Here is a 26125-nt window from a genome sequence, read left to right as displayed (position 1 = left end):
CTACTTTATTGTCTGAGGCGTTTCTGTTCCTCCTTCAACATGTGTATTTCGGTGTCCTTCTCGCTGTCTTTTCTGATGTTCTCCAGTCTACTCTGTGCACTACATACTGCTGAATAAGTATTTTCACTGTATAATTTGGCGTATTCGTTCCTTGCTTCAGCGAATGAAATGCCACTTTCCACTTTTATCTTTATGATTTTCTCTTCTTTTGCGTATATTGGGCATTTTTTATTGACCGGGGAGTGGTTTCCACTGCAGTGTTTACAAACTGCTACTCTAGTGCATTCCTCTATTTCTCTTGGGTGACTCTGAGAGCACTTTCTACAAATCGCATCATTTTCGCATTTTGCAGTTACATGGCCATAGTTGAAACATTTATAGCATATCATTGGCGTTGGATAAAAGAGTCTGGTTGGAATACGTAGAGCATCAAATATCACATATTTCGGAGGTACGGTTCCGTTTATTGTGAGTATGAGCGTTGGTGTGTTAATTTTTTTGTTGCCTTCATTACGAGTAATCCTACGAACAGCAATGATATTCTGAGCCTTCAGTTCCTGTTTTAACTCAAATTCAGTTAGTCCTATAACCTCACGGCAGCTTACTACGCAGCGGCTTATGTTTAGTCTTTCATTAGGGATGAGTAACTCGGTCATTTCCATTAGTTTTCGTGCTTGTTCCGTACTCCTGGTTTTAAGTACATATTTGGTACCATTTTCTTCTGTATGAGCTGCCTCAATTTTACCACATACTTCATGAATTGATTTCCCTATGACGAAGGGATTTTTCGGGAGAATATTGTTTCCAATCGGTCTCAATAATAGCACAATTCTTTGTCCGTACATTCCCATTCTGTCCATCCATTTGGGTAATGTTCTAGAATTCATGTTTTCCAATGGATCTATCCAGTTCGAAGTAGTCAGATCACTCCACTTGTATAAACTGTTCAAACTATGTTGAAACGTTCACTATGCGCTTTAAGCGCCACTGATTTTCTTGTGATCAAGCTGGCTATGACTTTTTTAATAATATAAAAGGTTTTTGTTAGCACTTCCGATGAAAAATTCCGATTATGATTATTACAATTGACGGCTTTGAAACGAAAAAAAAATTCTCAAGGATGTATTGAACGCTATTTTAAGTTCGCGAATCTATTCTCCCTTTTTCTGAAGGGGTTTTCACCACAAAAATTACGCTTTTTGTAGAGCTCACCAAAAGCAACCTTTATATAGCTAATATCATGGCCTGCCAATGATAGGAAATATCGAAAAAAATGATTTTCTCACATACGTGTAAAATATCATCACAGGAGAACGGCTGATCAGATCGGCACGGCCAGTATATTTTTTGAGTTTGTCTTCACCCCATGAGTAGGATTATTAGGTGGAGCAGATGGCAGAATTTGCGAACGTAGTGTGCGTGATAACATTCGCCGCTATAGCTACTTTTCACAATGTGACGTCAATATTTGTGTTTACAATCAATTACCTCCACATCCATGTGAAAATGCTTTTTTTCGACATGTTTTTTATCAATTAAAAACAGATATTTTCGTGGAGTTCCCACTGAATATGCGTATAATGCGACATTGTGCAGTGGATATTCGTGAAATTATGTCGAAAAAGATGAATAAAAGTGACATTTTTGTGTGTTATTTTCGCGATGATATGATGATGTTTTGAAGGCACCCAGTACCGGTGTATGTGATTTGAGAAAAATAGTTTACAATCAAACAACATTTCATTGAAAATTCTGCTATTTCCGAGGACTAAGAATACGACTGTTCTCTGGACGTTTTTGCTCCTTAAATGATGGAAATAAGTCACAATACAATTATCATTTATTAAAAAACAATTAGTTACAAGATTTCATGAGCATTTTGGATCATGACATTATCAAATTGTGAGTTAATGAAATATTGATTCGTTTCTTCCATATACATTCCATATTGACTGCAAATAATGACGACACAATATTTTGTTTATCAATACAAATATACCCTGCCTCCACCTCATATTTTCGAAAAAATCGAAAAAAGTTAACTATGCATATCTTTATATATAAAACAAGCATATTTAAAATAAAAAGGGAAAATTCGAAAATAAGAGGTACGCATATATATGTTTCGCTGTGAAAATCATCATTTAGATCAATTTCACAGATCTGAACGACAACATACAAACTCTCTTGAAATTTATTCGTTATTTTTACCAATCAAAATATTCTCTAAGTATACATTATATGGCAGAACAACGTTTGCCGGGTTAGCTAGTTGTAATAGAAATTTGAAAGCAGAACTTCGGATTTGAATGTAGTAGGATGAATAGAACCATCCTGTGAAATTGATGTAGAATTTGAATTCTTTAATATTAAATTTTACTCTTGAATTTTGTTTCATGATCTTGGCATCTGAAATTTTCTAATTTGTATCTGGGGTTGAAAATTGAGGATGGAATCGAGAATTGTAAATATCAAATATTTCTCATTTTGCAATTTACATTTACATTATCGTATGACCAATTTGAATTACGAAGGTTTTTCAGAAGGGTGCATTCAAAATCATTGATCATTCTTTCAAAAAATCGTTACCCAAAATCCAGATGTCTCATTAAAATATGATGTTTGACAAAGTTGTTGCATAACTAAATGGTCATATCCCGGGAACGGTTAGTCCTAGGATAAAACGTTATAAACATTTTTTCATGCAGAATCGCATGTAGATTCCATTTTTATGTTACTTTTTTTTTAAATGGTTACGATTTCACAAAGCATTGAAATTTCATAAACTTTCAAAAACTCATATTTCCGTTTTGATGAGTTTGCCACGATACCACTGTATGTCAAACTTTGTTAAAGTGGAAGGGTTTTCCAATAAAAATATACAATAAGTATCAAAGCGGTCTCCCGTTTTGAGATATACAAATTTTTAAAGTTTTAGTTTTAAATTAAGTTTTTGAGTAATATTTTTAAACAGTTTATTTGAAATGTTATTTTTCCTAAATAATTCATTGGTTCTGCAACATTTTTTCCAAACATCATATTTTAATGAGACATCTGGATTTTGAGATATTTTTATTGTTAACATGGCATTGGGCTAGAGGGCGATATATATTTAATTTTTTTTTCCTGAAAACAGAAGTTCTTTTGTTATAACATATCCAATCAGGGAGGTGTTTCTTTGTTTCTGAGTTACGATTTTTAATGTTAACCGATAGTTCGAATTATCAACTTTTTCATGAGCGTCACGTGTGAGGTCTGATTCAGATTCGTCTCTTTTGCTTCGTTCAACACGTATTGAAGGCGGCGATGAGCTGTTACTCTGTTGAGCTGTTTCTACACACTCCAAAACAATTTTCTGTCGGGCTGTTTCCGTTTCATGAACTCTGAAATAGTTGGACTTCAAAATTACGAATGTTAAAAAAAATGTATATAAATTACGAATGTTCAAAAATATATTCGAGTAGTTTTGTTCATCGGTAGATTCTTTTTTCATTTTCCATTCTATTAGACTGTGGAAATAGAAATCCATTATTTTAGTTTGAAATTAAAAACTTGATTTTTTTTTTTTTATATAAATCGTTTATTTTTACAGGCTCAGTTACATTAGTTTAAAGGAGCCGAATTCTTAAGTATATGTTTTAAAACTATACATAAATAATTTTCCTAACACTATGGTTAGTAAGGTGGAAAACCGATTACTCGCGGTTTACTCGAGTTTAGAGGGTGACATCTTTCAGGAAAGGGATGGGATATAAGGGAATTGTTACAATGTTGATGATCACACTCGATTCTTAAATCTATTGTATATTTACATTTCAACTTATTTTACTGTTTATACCATGGGGGCCAATCGCTCGCAATGGATGAAAAGGAGGGTATAAGGACATAGGTACAATCACACACGAAGATCGATAGCTTTAAGGAAAACATATATTTGGGTCATGTAATCAAGGTCTAACCGAGCCAACACATCTCTCACCGGCACATTGGGCTGTCTTCCTCGGGCCCGAAGGGAGTTTTCTAAATTCGATCTGGCGACAAGATACATCTCGCACGACCAAACAACATGCTCGATGTCGTGATAACCTTGACCACAGACGCAGAGATTGTTGCTGGAAAGATTGAAACGAAAGAGAAGCGCATCTAACGAACAGTGATTGGACATGAGTCGGGAGAAGGTGCGAATAAAGTCCCGACTCAAGTCCAGACTTTTGAACCACGGTTTGAGGCTAACCTTAGGGATAATCGAGTGAAACCACCGGCCCAATTCATCTTCGTTCCATTTGCGTTGCCAGTTAGCGATGGTATTTTTACGGACTAAAGAAAAAAATTCATTGAAGGCGATTTGACGCTGGTAAATGTCGCCTTCAATCGCACCTACCTTTGCTAATGAGTCAGCCCTCTCATTACCCGGAATTGAGCAATGTGAAGGGACCCAGACAAAGGTAATGACATAACAGCGTCTGGATAAAGCACTCAAAATTTCTCGTATTCTCTCAAGGAAGTACGGCGAGTGCTTTTCCGGCCTCACTGAACGGATAGCTTCGACAGAGCTAAGACTATCCGTTACAATGTAATAGTGTTCAACAGGTCGTGAGGCGACGCTGTCCAGCGCCCAGTATATCGCTGCCAATTCAGCAATATACACTGAGCAAGGATTCTGAAGACTGTGGGAGGTGCTAAAAATTTCGTTGAACACTCCAAATCCTGTGGACTCATTCATAGAGGACCCATCAGTAAAGTACATATTATCACAATTGATACCCCCATACTTTGAATCGAAGATCGTTGGAGCGATCCTCGATCGTTGATAATCTGAATATCCATGGATATCCTGTTTCATGGACAGATCAAAATGCACAGAGGAATTGATGTAGTCAGGAAAACAAACACGGTTGGGAATATACGAAGAAGGATCAACCTGCATGGAGATGAATTCATGATATGAACTCATGAATCCGGAGTGAAAATTTAGCTCGATCAGCTGCTCAAAATTCCCGATCACCAATGGGTTCATAACCTTACACCGGATGAGGAACCGAAGAGATAATAAATTGAAGCGATCTTTTAGTGGGAGTAGGCCTGCCAAAACCTCGAGACTCATGGTATGCGTTGAGGGCATACATCCCAAAGCAATACGGAGACAAAGATACTGAATTCGCTCGAGTTTAATGAGGTGTGTTTTGGCAGCTGATTGAAAACAGAAACTGCCATACTCCATCAGTGAGAGAATAGTTGTTCGATACAACATTATAAGATCTTCGGGATGGGCTCCCCACCAGGTGCCGGTAATTGTACGGAGAAAGTTTATTCTTTGTTGACATTTTTTACTCAGATACCTAATATGGACCCCCCAAGTACATTTGGAGTCGAACCAGACCCCAAGATACTTGAATGACATAGCATGAGTGATCGGTTTACCCAAAAGTTGAAGCTTTGGTTTTGCTGGTCTATGCTTCCTAGAAAAAACCACCATCTCTGTTTTCTCCGTGGAGAATTCGATCCCTAGCCCAATGGCCCAGGTTGAAAAATTGTTCAAAGTATCTTGTAAGGGTCCTTGCAGGTCGGATTCGTTTGATCCTACGACAGACACCACTCCATCATCTGCAAGTTGTCTTAGGCTGCAATTTTGTGTAAGGCAATTGTCGATGTCGCTTACATAGAAGTTGTACAAAAGGGGGCTTAAACATGAGCCCTGGGGGAGGCCCATGTAAGAGAACCGACTTACTGCCGAATCTCCGTGAGAAAAGTTCAAATGTTTCTCACAAAGCAAGTTATATAACATATTATTCAATAGAGGCGGCAGACCCCGAGAGTGTAATTTGTCTGACAAAACCTCTATTGAAACAGAATCAAAGGCCCCCTTTATGTCCAAGAATACTGAAGCCATTTGTTTTTTTTCGGCGTAAGCCATTTGAATTTCTGAAGAAAGCAACGCAAGACAATCATTCGTCCCCTTGCCCCTGCGGAACCCATATTGTGTATCTGAGAGTAAGGCATTCGTTTCAACCCAACGATCAAGGCGAAACAAGATCATTTTCTCCAACAATTTCCGTATACAAGACAGCATTGCTATTGGGCGGTACGAATTGAAGTCGGACGCGGGTTTTCCGGGTTTTTGAATAGCTATAACTCGTACTTGTCTCCAATCATCCGGAACAACATTATGCTCCAGAAACTTATTGAATAAATTCAACAAGCGATGTTTGGCCACATCGGGGAGGTTTTTTAACAAGTTGAACTTAATTCTATCCGATCCTGGAGCCGAATTGTTACTTGAAAGGAGAGCAAGAGAGAATTCTACCATCGAAAACTCGGAATCAAGATCGCACCTATCTTGTGGTATATCTCGAACAATTCTTTGCACGGGAGCGAAATCGGGACAAACCTTTCGCGCAAAATTAAAAATCCATCGATGTGAATGTTCCTCGCTTTCATTCGATGAAGAGCGATTTCTCATGTTTCGAGCCACTTTCCATAATTTTTTCATTGACGTTTCTCGTGACAAACCTCCCACGAAATTTCGCCAATAAGCACGTTTTTTACCTTTGATCAAGTTTTTAAATTGATTTTCAAGGTCTAAATACGTTTGAAAATTGTCAATGGTTCCTCGTTTCCGAAAAGCTTTAAATGCATTCGATTTTTCTACATAAAGCTTTGAACATTGGCTATCCCACCATGGATTGGGAGGCCTTCGGTGAATGGTGGAACCTGGGATGGGTTTCGTTTGAGCGCGAACCACGCTGTCATGGATCAAACGAGAAAGGAAGTTATACTCCTCCAATGGAGGTAAACCATCTCTGGAATTGATGGCTAGAGTAATCGCGTCCGCATATTTTTTCCAGTCAATGTGTCTTGTGAGGTCATATGCCATGTTTATAGATTCAGAAGAATTCGACCCAATGGTGATGGAAATTTTGATTGGCAAGTGATCACTACCGTTGGGATCCTGGATTACATTCCACTTGCAATCTAACGATAGTGAATTCGAGCAAAGCGAGAGGTCAAGAGCACTTGGGTTAGCAGGAGGTTTAGGCACACGTGTTGTTTCCCCAGTGTTCAAAACGGTCATATTGAAGCTGTTACAAAGGTCATATATCAACAATGAACGATTGTCGTCGTACTGTTCCCCCCAGGCAGTTCCGTGAGAGTTGAAGTCTCCCAAGATCAATCGTGGCTCAGGAAGGAGTGAGCACATGTCAACAAGTTGTTTGCGGCTAACCGCAGCTCTCGGAGGCCAATACAAGCTGACAATACAGAGGTCTTTGCCTTTAATGTTTGCATGACAAGCAACAGCTTCGATCCCTCCAATAGGTGGAAGGTCAATTCGGAAAAATGAGTGGCACTTATTGATCCCCAATAGCACCCCTCCGTATCTGTCATCACGGTCCAAGCGTATAATATTAAAATCGTGGAAAGAGAGATCATCTCGCGAAGAAAGCCAAGTTTCGGACAGAGCAAAAACATCACAATTGAACTTATGAATTAAAAATTTGAATGCATCCAATTTAGGGATAAGACTACGACAATTCCACTGTAAAACAGTGATATCTCCGACCTCTCTATTCATATTAGACATCAAGAGAGATAATCATTGCAAGGAGGGGCCATGTTTGCATCAATTGTTGCAAAATTGTCTTTAGTACTGGAAGCATTGAGATGACAATGGTTCTGATGGAATCGGAAACATTAAAACACGTGAAGATTTGATCCACAAGTTCAGTCAACTTTATAAATCCCGATTGGGAAGTTGAGCTGGACGCAAAAAAAGGGACAGTTGGGGTTTTTGATGTCCCCTCGAGTGCTGGGTCGTTCGAAGGTGAACTATTCCCACGGAAGCCAGGAGGAACCTGATTTTGCTTGTCCGCTGCACTCGATATTTTAGGCAAGCTAACATGGGGTACCACCGATGGGACTTGTCGTTGAACTTTGGGAGTGGACACATTTTTGCGCCGGGAATTCCCTTTGAAAATAAACGGTGTGCCCTCGTTAGCTGTATCCGCTTCCAATTCGTCAACTGGCAGTGAAGCAAAGACATTGTTTGTTGGTAATGGTTGTTGTTGAGCCAGTGGGGAAGCGCCCTTTAAGATATCCGCGAAAGTGCGTTTCGAGCGTTCCTTCAAAGAGCGCTTTTGTTTATCCCAGCGACTCTTGTAAGTTTCACAAGCTGAGAGCACGTGTAGGGATCCCCCGCAATATGGACACTTATGCTCAGTCGCACTGCAGGATTTCCCCTCATGTTGCTCTCCGCATGTGGCACAGCGCTCCTTGTTGGCGCAATAAGCTGCTGTATGACCAACTGACTTGCATTTGTTGCAAGTCATGGGCTTTGGCACGAAGAGTCGCACCGGCAGCCTCAATTTGTCCACCATAACGTAGTCAGGGAGGGCGGCACCAGCAAAAGTGACTCGAAACGAGTCGTACGGCGTAAATTTCTTTTCTACTCCTTCCTGGGTAACTTTTCCAAGTTGGCGACATTCCAAGATTTTGACTTCCATCGAAGGAAGCCTCTTGAACCTGCCAACTCCCATACTTTCTATAGTTTTGCACGTCAGACCCGTTTCAGATATAACGCCCCCAATTTCTACGTTATGGGAGGGAATAAAAACTCGATATTCGAGGATGAAATGCTTATCAGCAACAATATCGTTCGCGTCCTTTCGGTTAGTCACGACAACTCGCAGTTTGTTCGGTCTTACTTTGCAAATTTCCGAAACAGAGGTGTATCTTTTCAGATCTGTCATAATCTGTACGACCCTCAAGGCTTTACCATTAGGTTTGGGCCGGAAAAAAACAACCCAAGGACCAGCGTCAGGCGCATCGTCCGGATAAACCCTGACACGGGGAGCGGAAACAATAGGAGAGGAATTCGAGGACAAGGTTTGAGTGGGGACAGTAACATCAGAGGGGGGAAGGGATGTCGATGATTGGGTGGAAGTATTGGAGGAATCAGGGGAAAGGTTTGCAATCTTTTTTTTGGAGGGGGGCTTGGTAGTGTGAGTTGACTCGTCCCCAGAAGAAGAATCTTCGGGCATAGGAGTCCGTTTAAGGGACTTACTACACCCTGCTTGAGCAAGCGAGGGGGAGTCTGAAATGTCCATGTCTAGACCCCCACCCTCCTCCATTCTTAGAACGAACGATTATTATCTTTACAATTTTTTTATCTCACTTGTAAAAAAAAAAAACTTAAATAAAATAAAAATAATCACATAAATTTGTTGTTCCGATATGCGCTCTGTTACCCTATTAAGGGAGACACAAAAGTCACGCGCTACGGAGACAACACAATAGCAGAAGTTATTGTTGTACTCAACTGAGCGTCAACCACGTGTTGACGATGCCGTTATGGTTATTGATCCACTACAGACGCCGATCCAGACCACTGCAGAGGCGCTGCTTCCTCGGTTCTGGCTGCTTTGGGCACTTTGGGCACTAATTCACCACAGAACACACGAGAAAAAAAAAACCAACTCGTTGGGGAGAAGAGAAAAAAAAACTTCGAGAACAATGCTTGAGGAGTGATGAATAGCACATCCAGCTCCATCAAGTTGTTAGCGAGGAATCAAAAACTTGATATACACCGTTTGTTTTATAATTTGTTGTCATTTTAAAGGTAGCTTCGTAATACCTCTTTCATAGAAGTCTTGGTCCTTATTGGCGAATAAAACTCTAGCAATCGATTTTGCAATGTTATCTTGATCCCTATTTCTTATCTCTCAGGAGGTTTTGCAATACTTGCAATATTTGCAAGTGAGTGGTGAGCTTTGGAAGGTTTGCAATACCTTCTTAATTTTTCAGGATTTTGTCAGGACTTTTTGGCACGTTCCCTGATATTCTGTCAAACACTCAATTTTGCCAGATTTTTCTGACATGATCCTGATTTTTCCTGATTTTTGTATTATTCATTTAATCGGTATTAAAATTATCCGTAATAAATATACAAAAATTTCCTGGTTGGAAATGACTACTATGAACGGTGTAGAAATACCTTGAACAGTTTTAGACGAAGAAGCAAACAAATTCCGAGAAGATTGAACTTTTGAGCTGCGTGAAAGATGGCAAAATATTGTGAAACAAAACTGTGCCAATAAAATTGATAACATTATTTGCATTTGTAAGCTGCATTACATTATGTCTGTCTATAAAAATGATGCTTTTGTTTTCCGACAAAACATTTTTGGACAACCCAATATGAGCTATCCTGATTTTTATTTTCAGTATTTCTGATTTTTGAAGATTATAGTTAGTAACCCTGGTGGTAATCGTTTGGTGTCAGGTCCGGATTATATGGTGGATGCATTAGAACTTCTCAATCAAGCTCCCGGAGTTTCTGGCAAGTCACTACAGGCGTGTGTGGCCTTGCGTTGTCCTGATGGAACATAACACCCAACAGGCCAATTCTGACCGTTTCTGGTCAATCGCTAGCATCAAATGGTTCAGTCGTTGACAGTAGGGATTTGAATTTAGTGTTTGGCCATACGAGAGCAAATCATAATAAATGATTCCACCAAATACAAAGTAGAACCTTCCTGGCCGTCAGTCCTGGTTAGGCCACCGTTTGTGTTGCTCTACAACGCATTAACCATGATCGTTTTCGCAAAATATTGTCACCATACGTATAAAAATGGGTCGATTTCATTCCATTTGGCCAAGGCTTCGAGACGAAATACATTTAGAAGAAAAAAATCGATCCATCGTGTTTTTTTTTAATGTAAATTGGTGTGGCACTCAAACTTTGGGCATCTTTTTGAATCCAGCTTCAAGGCCAATTTGGAATACTAAAGTAAACACCAAGCCGTGATGTCACTTGGAAAACTTCGCTGTCGCTGCCGTCCGATCAATAGCTGGATGACCGATAAATCGTGATGTCTCATTGGTGACTATTTTCCGTTTTTTTACCATGACTAACCATTTCACCATTTACCATGACTAACACATGTTTGTGGCCCCTACGAAATGAAAGGTTGAGAACCCTTGATCTACACACACCAAGGTAAGAATGTGTCCGTAGAATATTCCAATAATTGAAAGCTTAAGCTTTAAAAATTACAAGGGGTTGTATCTAGGACACGACCGCATATTTACGACGAAGAACTACACAATTACATAATGCAATCACCACTTCGAATATTATTTTAGAATGCATCGAAATTTTTGTAATAGATTATGATCTTCGATCTAGGACTACTAAAATATGTGAACGGAAGAATTGCCAAATGATCATTGTATTTTACATTTCCCTCTGAAATTATTGCACATTTCATGCTTACGTAGTTCTCGAACCACGAAAATTCATTCACCTCTAGTATCTGAAATGACGATTTTCCCAGCCATCTTATTTGAAAAGTACGTTTTAGGGAAATATATTCCGGTCTGCACGACGACAAGCGAGTGCAAAAGTACTTAACACCAAAAAATACTCCCGAATTGCATGTATTTGCAAAGCGGATTCCCTCAGGCACATTAATTTTGAAGTCCGTGTTAGGGAAACATAGCTCGGTGGGAACAACAATAACCCCGACTTGCATGTTTTGAAAAAGTGGATTTCCCCAGGTACATTGATTTTAGAGTCCGTGTTAGGGAACACAGCTCGGTGAGAACAAAAATAACCCCGACTTGCATGTATATTTGCATAGCGGATTTCCACAGATACGTCGATTTTGCAGACTGTGTGGGGGAAATCGTAAACCGGGCCAATCAAAACTTGCCAGTTAGGGCGTTTAGATAACGCTTGACATTTTACAGTTATTCAATTGTTTATCTCATGAAAAATAACATCTTATTAATTCTGATAGACGAAATAGAGATATTTCCTATCAATTGATGCAAACATCTTTCCGATCTGTTAAGAAATGTTCGAGTTATAAGCATTTGAAATACGGATAGGGTAAGCATACAAATCGGCAGAACAAATGTATGGGAAGAAAGGAAGTTCTTCCAGTTTTCATGAATTTAAATCGTTTAGAGATTAGCGAATTGTGATGTATAGCATATCAAACAAATCTTAGAGAATTACCAATTGGATTGGTATGCAAATCATGAGAATTCGTTCACAGTAAAAATAGTTGTTAACGTTGACTTTATTTCATAAAAACGTGACCTGTTTTCTGATTTGGCACCCTTCGTGAAAGACGTAGTTCTACGTCAACAATTATAAGAGGTTGTCTTCAAGACACGACCACATTGTTGACGTAGAACTACGCTGTAGTTTAATTCAAGTCGCTTGTTTATAACTGCGGATATCCTGCGTTACAGGACCAATGCACACGGGAGAATATACAAATGGGGTTTCAGCGTAGCGAAGATGCACTATTTTACGTACGGGTTATGAAGCACGCATGTACGCACACAAATATCCATATATCGATGGCTTGAAGCAACTAAATATCCACACACTAATCTCCGTTTTACGCTCTTCTCAATAGAAGCCCTTTCTGTTAATATTGCCAGTCTAGATTAGCTTAGCTGTCATCTTTTGTGGAGAGAATTTTCCTACCGTCATGCGAAACCAAATCACTGAAAAAATTCCAAAACATTTTTTTTCTTGGTGAGCTGACGATAGCCTAGCTTGATGATTCCCCACACAATTGTGTAGCTCAGAACCTTTATGCAATGGCGTCTTGGCGTCAATGGCGTTTCATGCAATGATGCAATGCCAGAGACATCAGCGAGTGAGTAATCTGGTTGCATCCACAGCTCATTCCGAAACGAAGACATGTGATGACACAAAACAAAGAAGAACAAGCGATATTCATTGCTTTGAATACAGAACAATACTGAAAGTTTGTCTTCATTCCTTGCTCGAGACTTTAAACTTCTTCAGTTCATTCGTCTCCAACCTTCAAAAAGTTCTTGGAACACTTTACTTTATCCAACATATTACTCCACCACCCCCATTGCTTTGAGGAAGGCATTCGATCCTTCACCGTCCAGCTCGCCCTGCAACGATGTTGTTCAGTCGATTTCCTCACGAAGAATGAAGTTTTCCTATATATATAAAATTGATATTTATTTGACATTTTTCGTTTTGGATATTACATATGTTTATAATTATATCAAGTTATACAGCTCATTGCTTTTCATCTTTAGTACAAGTTTTCATATATCCTTATTTTTCTTTAATTTCCAAAATTTAAAAATTAGTGTTTTGTTTTGTGCTTTAGCAAACAGTGAATAAATTAAATTTAAAAAACTAAAACTACAACTTACATCTACTATTTAATTAACATAAAAAATAAAAAAGAGAAAAATTCGAAAAAAGTGATCTAATGTATGAAAACTGTTAGTGTCTACCTCGTTCAGTAAATTTTAAGTTCATTTCGGAGAGGTTTGTTTCAACAGATTTTATGGCGTCTAATTCGTGGAGCTCTGATGTTCTAGTTCTACGAGGCATATCTAGGATCATCCGGAGGAACCTGTTTTGAGTTCTTTGAACTTTCTTTCGATGCGTTAATGCACAGGAATCCCATACCGGCGAGCCATAAAAAATTGCGGGTGCGACATTCTGTTTATAGACAGCAAGTTTATTAGGCCTGGAGAGTCTGTATTTTCGACAAATTAGCGGGTATGAAGCTTTGATCAAAATTGTACTTTTGAGCAACTCTTTATCCACATGCTGATTGAAGAGTAGTTTGGAATCAATGGTTACGGAATCAATGGTTTGGATAAGTGACCTGCGAGGACTACTCAATTGGCTCACCATCGAGTAGGATAATTTGTGACGGAAGATGATAGTGTCAGTTTTTGAAGCATAAATTTTAATTTTCCACGACGTTGCGTAGGAAACAAATACATCAAGGCATTTCTGAAGTTTATTCGTCAGTTCCCGTGGAGTTCTTCCCTTAACTGTAATTGCAGTATCATCGACAAAGAAGAAATAATTGCAACCAGCTGGAAGGTTCGGAAATTCTGACGTGAAAACATTATACAAAATTGGTCCCAAAAGGCTACCTTGGGGAACACCTGCAGTGATGAAACAGTTTCCTGACTCAACACTGCCCAGAGAAACTCTGAATGTTCGATCTTGAAGGTAATTGCGGATCATTTTTATTAAATAAACTGGAGTATTGAAAAGGCGAAGTTTATAAATAAGTCCATCATGCGAGGCGTTGTCAAACGCCTTTTCGACGTCTAACAATGTCATGGCTTTAGACTTAGATACCGCCTTATGTTCTTGAATTTTATGTTTGAGCTATAACAGTTGATGGATAGTGCTGTGACCCTTTCGGAATCCAAACTGCTCTGGGGGAATAATGTTGTTTTCATTAATAAATGCTAATAAACGGTTGAGAAGTAGTTTCTCAAACAATTTACTTATAGCAGAAAGCAAGCTTATTGGCCTGTAACTTGAGGATAGTGTGGGATCTTTTCCCGGCTTGACCACAGGTATAATTTTTGCTACTTTCCAAGTAGATGGGAAATAATGAAGATGAAGTTTTCCTCAGCGAGATGCACTGTTTGTACTCTAGGCAAATATTCCCCTTCGTAAGACTTTACATCTTACGATTTCCCCTTCGTTGCTCGTCGATAAGTTGCTCATTATTGACAGCTCTGTTCGGGAAAGCACACAAAGGACAGCACAAATGTATGAGGAAATGGGATTGCTTCCAATTTTCATCAATTTAAACCATATATAGACTATGGGATTGTAATGTATTGCATATCAAACAAATCTTAGGGGATTTCCGATTCGTTTGGTATTTAAATCGCTAAAATCCGTTCGCGACAAAAATAGTTATTAACGTTAGCTTTATTTCATTAAAACGTGACATGTTTACTGATTTGGCACCCTTAATGAAAGACGTAGTCCTACGTCAAAAATGAATTCGGCAAATGTAAAATGAATTGCATCTGTCGAAGCTTTACAGGAAATATTCGATGACAAATAAAACTGAAATGCAATCCTAATCACAATGTAATAGTTTCACGATTCATTTTGTCTTACACGATTTTGTTACAAGTTTAAATCTGTACTATTCCACAGAGATCTAACATTCATATTATGTTGTTTTTATATCTGCAATCCGCAGTAAATCACATTGAAAAAATCGAACTCAACGATCATTCAATGCGGATCAAGTTTTTGTGTTTCTTTTCAACCTATTGCGCGAGCGAACAAATACCATCCATTATAGTTTTCAAAGAGCTTCTCATCATCAAGATCACAACTCCACAACTGTGGCCTGGTCTTAAAAAAAAGAAAACATTTCATACACCCGCACCGCAAAATATGCTTAGCCAGCGTCGTTAAGTAAAATTTATGTCGACAGGAAAAAAACCCGAAAAGAATTCATCGTTCTTCCTTTCGCAGCACAAATCACAACAAAACGACGGCCACCAGAAGCAGCCGCGTCACATTATTCAAATTAAATTTCCAAACAGTTTCTGGAATAAAAAAAACTCGGCAACAAAATAAAACGAAAACCGTTCCTCTCCATTGACAGTGGGGCTGCGTTTTATTTTTGCTCTCCGTTCGATTTTCCTTCTCTGGCGAAGCTTGAAAGCCTGAATGGGAAAATTAATATTCTACATTTTTCTTAGTCTCAAATTGTGAAAAACATTTTTCGCTTTCGGTCTCCAGCCATATAGCCTATATAGCCTACAGGCCCGGCCTGCATTCTGTCTGGTGGGCAATAGCACTTTTTGCTCCTCCCTTCATGTTGTTGTTTTGCTTCGTCAGCTTTCCCGGTTTGTCGTACTATACCACTGGCAGAGAGTGATTTCAGTGGCTTGTCTCGTTTGCATGTGACTGGCCACAGGGAGCAGAGATCGAATCGTGATTGAAATTACCTATGTTTTCTAAAAAAAATATATATTTGAAGCCATAATTCATCGGAAGAAAATTCTATTAGCTTCAAACGACAAACCTCTGTCAGTTGAGCTGAGGTCTACATGTTTTTTTTTCATGTCAAAAAATAGGTTCAGTGAGGGGACTGCTAGTTTGAAGACAGATTCGAACAATTATTCTTCCCCTTCACGATTTGGAATAAAATATCATTCTGTTTTCTACAACGGAAGGAAACTGGTTCTGATTGGTAGCGACCCAACAGCAGCAGTAAATATCATCCGGTCACGGCGGCGATGAAAAATCGTTACGCCACACGGAATTGTGTCATTTTTCTTACCGCATGTTGGTTCTTGCAGAAACTGTTTCAAATAATTGAACCATACTGACGTCAGTACTACTCATATCGATGACTCATCGTGGGGGAAAAACATTCTTTGTTGTTGAGAAAGGACACTCTGTCAATATTGCAATTGTTCATTACTTAAATTATTCCGTTTTCCAGCGAATTCGACAACAGTCAGAGACACGATGAGCTGCTCGAAAATTCTCTGTAGAAGCAATGTTGTACACCTGCTGCTGTTACATCGAGTTGTACAAATGCTGAACTAGTGCGGGTGGACCCATTCACTTGGCCATCTATTGGATCCGATTCTGGAAATGGGAATGTTTGCCCCGAACGGTTGGACATTAGCATAAATAAATATTTGAAGAACCTCCAGCGCGAGGGATAGCATTTTCGATTTCGGTTGGGGCATTTTGCGATTTGGAGAAATGATAATTCCGTTCGATGTTTCCAACCTTTACGTTTTGACGGAGGTCGGGACAAGAAAAAATATAAATTGATACTTCACATTTTCATTATGGTTTTTTCCATGATTTTCCCCCCTTCTGGATAACCAAATGAAAACCAGATGATAAGAAACGATCAACTGGAGTAGATTAATATGTTTCACCGGAATTGGTGACAAATGATTTAATTAATGAACCGCTCAACCACCGGTAGATGTGGAGGCCGAGGGAAATCAACAATGAAAGCAAACAAGCTTATCGAGGCAGAAATACGTGGTTAACGAAATAGATTCATATTATGCTAATGAACAATTATCGTTTGTTCATTGTTGCTCCAACTTTCGTAATTCCAATGGCGCTATTCGTATGATTTGTATTATTGGGAAGGTGTAGCAAAAGCAAAGTGATTTTCTGTCTGTTAATTAGATATGCTATTCTAATTAAGCATCACGCGCTGGATTGCTTCGAGGAGAATTATTTTGGCCCCTTAGTGACGATTTCGTTAAGCATTCACCTGTGCAAAGTATTCAGTAGTTTATTGAATGTTTTTCTGTTCAGACAAAGTGCAATTAAAAAATTTTTCATATGGTATTGTGTCCAGAAGAGTCGTCAGGTCTTGGTTCAAAAACGGATTAGGTCGGGAAAAAAATTTAAAAAAATGAACAAGTATACAAATAATTCTCACGATTAGCATGTTTATCGATAACTGTAAACTGTTTCAACTGCACTATCATTGATTATGTTATAATTGGAGTTGAGTTATCCGAAATCTTTCACAATGTCGGAAGCCTGAGCGCTTCCGATTTTATTCAGTAAATTCCACGAACTTTTCCATCTAACTTTTTAATTTTTAATCCCAGCCCATTATTCTCGCAATAATATTACTTTCCGGCAAATTGTGCAAATGTGTTTCTGTATTTGTCCCGCCATACTTACTGATGATGCTGAGATTGTATCGAAAGCTCTGCGTTTGACTGGTGCGGAAGTCAACTCGACAGCGGTAGACACCCTCGTCATGTCGTCGAACATCCTGAGCAAATATTTGCGAACACAAAAAAAAAACCGGCAGCATGAAACGACACGGAAAAAGAGAGTGAAAAACTTTAGTAAGAGGAGAGAGAAGAACAATGACAAACAAGTGAAGATTTTGTTTTGATCAATGGCGGATACTATCGGTGAAAGTGGAAGCAAGCGGGGAAGATAGCAAAAATTTGGCAGCAAGTTTCATCTTTCGCGGTGGGAGGGGGTGTCCACAAACGTCTCTTTTTTCTGGCTGGTGTTGTCAGCACATTTGGGACAGCTGAAGTTACTCATGGGAGTGTGGGGATTCCGGAGGATAGATTATGTGTAAACAGAGGTTTCCGAAGTTCGCCAAACAAAAACACATTCTGGGGTCGGACGAAACAGAAACATCAACAAAAAATCAAGAAGGAAGCATGTTGTGAGAGAGCAAACTTTCGCTTCATACCTGGATGTCCAGCGTGGCAGGATCCGTGTCGGTGTTGAAATGCGCCCGTGGACCAAAGCTTTCCGGCGCTGACCAGTGTCGTGCTTGCTGGAGAGGTTTCCCCCGGACGTCGAAGCTGTGAAGGAGCGGAGAAGAGCGAAGAAGAGCAGTCAGATTAACGTGAATTTATGAGTTCCTGTGTTGTGTTGTATATTACTTTGAGTGAAATATGGAGACGAATGGATTTTTTCGCGTAGATTTTCAGCACCTCGTGAGGTTTCGTTCAAGCTAGAAAGTTTTTCACTTACGCTTAACACTGACTTACAATGATCATTTTCGAAAATTAAATTATACCGCCGCGGAAATACAATGACAGTGAAAACATTATGATTCCGCGGCAATATATTTCAATGAAAATCCAATGCGCTAAATGTAGTATTTAATTTGATTATTTAAAAAAAAATTGTTTGCTATGCATAATGAACATTGTTTTTCTTACGACGACGTCGACGGTGGTGCAGTTAGCGTCACAGCCTCATACGTAACTTCCAAGGTTGAAATAATCGTTTGAAAATTCATAGACATTTATCTAATTCTTTCATACGACTTTCTGATGGATATATATTCTCACAATTTCTGCTCTATTGTAAAGGTTTTAATTTCCAGATTGCACAATTCAAATGTTGAATTTCAGATCACACAATCCAGACCACAAATTCATGTTTCCGGATAATGAATTTTAGATTGAAGATTACGATTTTAAATTTATACTCACGACAAATAACGAGAATTATGTTCTGATATCCTCTCCTTATGATTTGAAAGATAGAACGCCGAAATGTGAACATTGAACATTGAGAAGTAAAACAACTGCTTTGGGGCAAAATTCTACTTCAAACGTATTCGTCAATACTGACGTTATATATATATTCTAATAGAATTCCAAGAATTTTTCAATAATCATTCGATTAAATTCAGCTGAGAACTAGTCTATTCCTTATATTCTACTCCTTATATAGACAAGTTCTCAGTTGAATGTAATCGAATGATTATTGTGTTCAAAATATTGTATATGGGGTAAGTGTACCAATTATGGAGGAGATATGTCACCGACTTGCAAAAATTTGCGAATAAATACTCTATTTTAGTTCAAAACAATACAAAAGTATACTTTTTCTAGTATTTTGGACTCTGTTTTTAAAGATTCTCACTGAATCATTAACTAAATTGTATAAAAACATGTTTGAAAATGCCACTTTAATGTACTCATTACGGTAATAGTGTTTCCAGAGTTTCGTAATAAGTGTACCTATTATGGTAATAGTCACATGGGAAAAGTGTTAATAGGATTCAAATAATACTTCAATAATAATTTAAAAAAAAAACTCTGCCTCTATAACTTATTTCTAGTATGCAATTCTATGTCGGGAATTCTATACTCGACAAAAAATAGGGGAACGGAGCGCGAAGTCGACATTGTTAAGTGATTTTAGAAACGCTGTAACTTTGTGAAAAATCAACGCATGAAGATGGGATATACATAATTTTAAAGCTTCATATAAATCTTCAAGTTTTGAGATGTAATACTTGAATGCTTTTTGTGTGTAGATGTAGTAAATAACAATACTGGAAAAAAATCGATTTTTTTTCTGTTTTTTTTAAAGATTTTGTAGAGTAACACAGTGTTTTATTAACCAAGTCAATAGTAAACCAGATTAACCTTATCAATCAGCATTCATTTGATTCCAAGAACACTCCTGTAGGTCATTTTACTACAGGAAAAAGTTTCGATAGAATGAAAAATTTACCTTTCTATAACGAATACTTTTTCAATAATGCGATTATTCCCAAATCAGAAGGCAGTTTTGAAAATTCCAATAAATTCCGTACAAGACTCATTATTAATTATTCATTATTCGGCAATTTTCGCCTTCTGCTTTCGCTTTTGCTTTATTCGATTCTCTTCATTGACTCTCTCTTACAATAACCGTGGCCTTCCAGACAGATTTTGTGCCACATAATTTCAATATGCAAAGAACATCCACCAATTATTTGTTTTCAAAATTTATAAAAATAAGAACTTTTGGTATGATAATCTGAGAGAGAGAGCATTTAATTAACTACAAATCAAAAAAGAATTAACAAGCATTATAAGTTCCGGTTACGATTTATCTTCTGTTAATGAGAAATTTATGTTTTTTTTTTAATATCCGGTATCCGGCAGAATATCAAATATTGAGCGGATAGACAGGATACTGAATATAACTTGAACGATTGGGGTTCCACAGCCCCTTTCTCAATTGGTTACGTTCATACCTCGTCAATCGTGAGATGTCGGTGAAAATCGGCGACATTATATCTACTCCTTTTCGTGTGTCATCTGGCGTTCCACAAGGGAGTCATCTCGGTCCGTATATTTTCCTGCTGTATCTCAATGACGTTAATTCACATTTGAGATGCTTAAAACTATCCTATGCAGACGACTTTAAGCTGTTCCTTCCTGTGAAGTCTACTGAAGATGAAGAATTTCTACAACAGCAGCTCAATATTTTTGCGGAATGGTGCACAACCAATAGAATGGTTTTGAAACCTTCGAAATGTTCTGTTATTTCGTTTACACGCAATAGATCTTCCATTGTTTTTGAGAGCGCGATGAAATTTTAAACCGTGTTAATGTTATCAAAGGCATTGGGATCATGTTAGATTCCAAGTTAACCTTTCGAGATCACATCTCATACATCACCTCTAAGGCGTCTAAAACTCTTGGCTTTATTTTTCGGGCAACAAAACATTTCGAAGATGTGCATTGCATGAAGGCTCTGTATTGTGCATTGGTTCGTTCGATCCTCGAATATGCCTGTATAGTATGGTCTCCATACTACAATAATAGTATCCAGCGAATTGAGTCGATTCAACGGAAATTCGTTAGTTTTGCCCTTCGAAAATTGCCGTGGAATGACCCATTGAATCTTCCTGGGTATGAAGATCGTTGCCGGCTAATTGATTTACATCTATTAGCTTCAAGAAGAGAGTAAGTAACCAAGGCATTATTTACTGCCGACCCTATTTCTTCAAATATAGACTGCCCTGAACTCCTTCGGTTGATCAATTTAAATATTCATCGTCGTGTATTACGCTCACACAGCTTTTTACACATACCACCTGCAAGAACCAATTACGGTTATAACGAACCTGTAACAAGTATGTGTCGTGTGTTTAATCGTTGTAGTTCATGTTTCGACTTCCATCTGTCTCGTGCGTCCCTTAAAAAGCTCTATTCTGTGACACTTGTGTAATAGTTAGATGTAGTAGAAATAGTAGTAGTTGTAGTAATAGCAGAAGATTTATGTTGATTAGGGCAAACGTTAGGCCTGTTGACATTTGTAAATAAATAAATCTCTAGATAAGACTGTTGTTGAGTGCTTCCCGGTTGGAAAATAACTGCTGCTCCTCGTTGCTAGGCCTTTCTGCTAGCTGACAAGAGGATCATATAGGCGTGAGGGTTGTGATGCAGTTCTTGCTTCTTTTCAGAAACTGAACAAAGAATATTAACTTATTTACCTATGATTTAGTTTTCAACAGAGTGGATCAAACAAAGATGCTTCGGTCGGACACGCATAGTGCTAGTGTAATAAAAAAACCCACTCGTATTACCATAATAGGTACTATTGCGATGATAGGTACTTCTACCCTGATACATTTTTTCAACATATTTTTCCCAATGTTCCAATATATAATTAGACCTCCGGAATGTTGATGAACACGAGACAAGCAACACTATTTCTAATAATGTTAATGTTAAGCCATGTTAAGCGAAAACCGAGGTTTTCGAAAAGCTTTGAGTCTGCGCAAACGACAACAGTGTCACGATTAACGATAAGTAAGGGTTTTTTTTTGTGTTTGGTGTGAAGGTTTATGTGAGAGAAATATATCAGAATGCCAACGAGCGAAAAAACATGCATGCATGTTCGTTTTAAATTGGATCATTAAAATATAATGAAGTGCTTGTATTCCTGTCTTACCTCAAAATTATCATGCACCTCCATTTATTGAATGTGAATGGGTTTAAACAATGGAAACGCAAGGTCGTCTTAAAACAAATATTAAACTCACAAACAAAATATTGTTCTTAAAAAGTTTTAATTCATATTCTTGCTAGAAATTCTAATATTTAAAAAAATCAGAAATCATAAAAAAACTAGAAGGGTACAGAATTACTGAGACATAAAATCCACGTTCTAACTGCCTCGTTTTGATTGGCCCGATTTACGGTTTCCCCAACACAGCCATGAAAACCAAGCAGCCTTGGGGAAATCAGCATTGCAAATGCATGAAAGTATGGGGACTTTTGTTCTCACATACATGTGTTCCCTAACACAGACTTCAAAACCAAGCAGCGTTGGAGAAATCGATATTGCAAATACATGAAACTCGGAGGTATTTTGGTACCGACTGAAATGTGTTTCCCTAACACAGACTTCAAATCCGTAGAGCCTGGGGAAATTGGCATTGCAAATTCATGCCTCCGACTTGCATGAATTTTCATTTTCTTTCCGACTGAAATGTGTTTCCCCAGCACAGACTACAGATCCAAAGTGTCTGGGAAAATTGGCATTGCAAATTCATGTAAGTCGGTGGTATTTTCGTTCCGACTGAAATGTGTTTCCCTAACACAGATTTCAAATCCATGGAGTGTGAGGAAATTGACATTGCAAATCAAAACATTCTTTGTGTGGACACAGACTGGACAACATCGTTGCTAAACGAGCTGGACGACGAGGGATCGAGTGCCTTTCTCAAGGCTAGAGATAAAAAACTGAAAACGTTTAAAGTCTCTATAATCAAAAACCAAACCAAACCATTGCAAATACATGTAAGTCGAGGGCATTTTTGTTCCGACTGAAATGTGTTTCCCTAACATCCATCTAACTCCAAAACCAAGATGTCATCATACCAAACGTAAAAGGACTGTCATTAAATTTACTTGTAACGAAGAACATAATCTATCACAATGCATGAATTGACCTTACATGGCATTATACAATCTTTTTACTCACAAAGTAAATATATTGAATTCAATTGAATTCGGAAATTTAATCAATACAAACAAATGATTGCCAAGCTAAGGTAGTCCCACGTCAACTTTGCGGTTATATAATAGATATAACCCACACATTTTTTTTCAAACATAACTTTATTTTTTCAAAAATTCATTACTTTTGAGCCACTGCCGATTGAGATGATATCATCTCATATCATAATATATCAATCATATGAAGCCAATAATATTTTGAAAAAAAAAAAAAACTTGCGAGAAAATTGGATTTGGTTTTCATAATTGTTGATTGTATTTGTTTTTTATAGTTTACAAGGTCTCGCGACCAAAGGCGTTATATTTTTTTCTTGATAGCTGAGCTTTTTTTACAGAACGTATCTAAAAATCAGAGATGTGATTTTTATCGTTTTTAGTCATGATTTTTCAAATGTAACTTGTTTTCAGTCTTCGTTCAATACTCCTATGCGACTAGACTGGATCTATGCGACAAGTACACATGATTTTTTTTCGCAAGTTTAATAAGCTCATTGGTTTCAATCTATCTGAATCGATCCTGTTGTTCAAAAGTCATGAATTTTTGAAGAAACAAAACATTTTTGGAAAAAAGGATAAAAAATGATTTTTAGGACCACCAGAGAAATCTTTAATAATTTATATCTTATAAACTATGAGTCGTACCGAAGTAATGTCTTAGAAAGAGTTATACAGCATTGATGTTTAAACGTGAAAAAATATACACTGAGAAATAGTCTTATATACTCTTTTCTGACGTGGGACTACGTCTAACCGGAATATATGGGGGGTAAAATGAAAACATAAACACTGAACGTGCAGGAAAAAATGCATGATTTCGAATGCTTATAACTCGAACATTTTCTACTGAATCGGAAAGATGTTTGCATCAATTGATAGGGAATATTTCTACGCATCTATCGCAATTACTAAAGTGTTATTTTCCATTAGGTAAATAATTGAATAACTGTAAAATGTTAAGCGTTATCTAAACGCCCTTACTGCCTCGTTTTGATTGGGCCACTTTACGGTTTCCCCAACACAGACTTCAAAACCAAGCAGCCTTGGGGGAATGGGAATTGCAAATACATGAAAGTAGGGGGACTTTTGTTCTCTCCGAAATGTGTTCCCTTACACAGACTTCAAAACCAAGCAGCATTGGCGAAACCGACATTGCAAATACATCGGTATCGGTATTGAATTAGAGAGACTTTAAACTCTGAGAGTTCATTCGTTTCTTGCCCTTGAGGGCGGGAAATTTAACTGAAAGGAAAACTAAGAAAACTATTGCAAATTTCGTTATTCTCGCTCGACCCAGTCCTAGTAACCGCTATGGATGTATGTCGTATCGCCGCACCCTACACGGCCCTGGGGTCAACAACACAACGAAACAATTGGAGCAGGGAAAAAGCCCCTTTTAGTGTGCTTGATGAGCTCGCTTCTAAAAGGGGCGTAAAAAACCTGCTCATCTTTTGCTGAAAGTAGAAGAAGAGACAAACAAAATTTTATCAATATAGGTAAATGTAGTAATTAGACATTAGATCTGGTCAAATAAACCTGTATCCTTTAGGAAATCGATGGTCCTTTTTTCCTCGATGGCGTCGTCCGATAGTGCTGTCCTTATGGTGTCTGCAACCTGAAACTTTATTCTTGAAGCATTAAATTTAGGGCATGTGATTAATATGTGTTCCACCGTGAGTCTTACATTGCACGACTCACATAGTGTTGGTTCCAATCTACGCATGATAAATTTGTGTGTTAAAAATGTATGCCCGATACGTAAACTTGTCAGACATACTTGAGTAGATCGGAGAATACTATCCTTCCAGGGAAGGGTAGTATTCTTGATCCTTCTTAAGAAGAGGTCGCGGGAAAAATACCAACTGTTCTCCCAGCTCAATCTGAGGGATTGACTGACCCATTTGATTGTGTCTTTTGCTGGGGGGGAGGTGGTCCACAGTTCGGAGAACCTACCCTCCTTGGCGAGACGATCAGCCTGTTCATTACCCTGGATTCCGCAGTGCCCTGGGACCCAGCAGAAAGTGATGTTCTTCCCTGAAATTGTTTCCTCAATGCTTTGTATCCAAGGGTGTTTACTATCGCCACTTTGTAGCGCCCGTAATGCACTATAGGAATCAGAGAAGATCACCACCTTACTGTCGTTATCACAGAGTGATGTCGCGACAAGGAGAGCGGCAATTTCGGCGGAGTATACCGAACATATGGAAGGCAGTTGGAATTTTAGCTCCGTGTTATTAGCAAAAACTCCGAACCCTGTTAGGTTGCCATCAAAAGACCCATCTGTGAAGATTCTGTGGTGGGTGTGATACTTGTTATGGAGGTGGTTATTAAAACAGGCCGTAACAATGCTGCTGGCTTCCCCAGCCCTAACAGCATTTTTGATTGACCAGTCTATCTTTGGCGGATGTGCGTGCCATGGGCGTTGACCGACTCTGCTTAATGGGGCAATAGTCGGGAGGGTGACTTGGCTAATATTTTGCAGCCAAATGTTGGCTCTGGAGTAAATGGATACAAGATCCGGGTATTTCTCGGACGTCCGGATGGCTTTAGTGGCTAGGATATTTGTGAGGAAGTGTTCGGAAGGAACTACGCCAGCCTCCACAAGCAGAGCGTTTATTGGGCTGGTCTGAAGGGCTCCTGATGCATATCTAATCACACTATGGTAGACAGGCTTTAAGTAATTCAAGTGAGCCCAAGAGGCACGGCTGAAAAGTTCGATGCCGTAACGAATTCTAGAGAAGATAATGCTTTTGCCTATGTTGCAGATGGTTTTACGAGAACTCAAGCGGCATCGGCCACCTAAAGCTTTCACCAGCCGCAGGCGGCACTTCATACTAGCTTTAGCATATCTGAGGTGTTGTCCGAAGGATAGGTTACTGTCAGCTAACACTCCAAGAATTCGGGCTGAGCTGACTCTCTTAATAGGCCTGCCATTGATTAGACATGTTCTAAACCTTTTCCTATGACCTTTACATTTGCAGCAGTGCATTATATTAGACTTCTCTGCCGAAAA

General features: G+C 38.5%; 1 protein-coding gene across 2 annotated transcripts in view; it reads right to left on the bottom strand.

Annotated features, from left to right (window-relative positions):
- Positions 1–26125, bottom strand: part of LOC129780282 (neural cell adhesion molecule 1-like) — an 876690-nt gene that overhangs the window by 231589 nt on the left and 618976 nt on the right. For both annotated transcript variants that reach the window (XM_055788354.1, XM_055788355.1), the window contains 2 exons: positions 18045–18159; positions 17513–17606 (listed from right to left, as the gene is read on the bottom strand). In XM_055788354.1, the coding sequence (XP_055644329.1) occupies positions 17513–17606; positions 18045–18159 (209 nt within the window). The remainder of the gene's footprint in view (positions 1–17512; positions 17607–18044; positions 18160–26125) is intronic.

This window comes from Toxorhynchites rutilus, chromosome 3 (assembly GCF_029784135.1).
Source record: "Toxorhynchites rutilus septentrionalis strain SRP chromosome 3, ASM2978413v1, whole genome shotgun sequence".
Classification (NCBI taxonomy): domain Eukaryota; kingdom Metazoa; phylum Arthropoda; class Insecta; order Diptera; family Culicidae; genus Toxorhynchites; species Toxorhynchites rutilus.
Note: the sequence above shows the minus strand (reverse complement) of the source record. Positions and strands in the feature narration are given on the sequence as shown.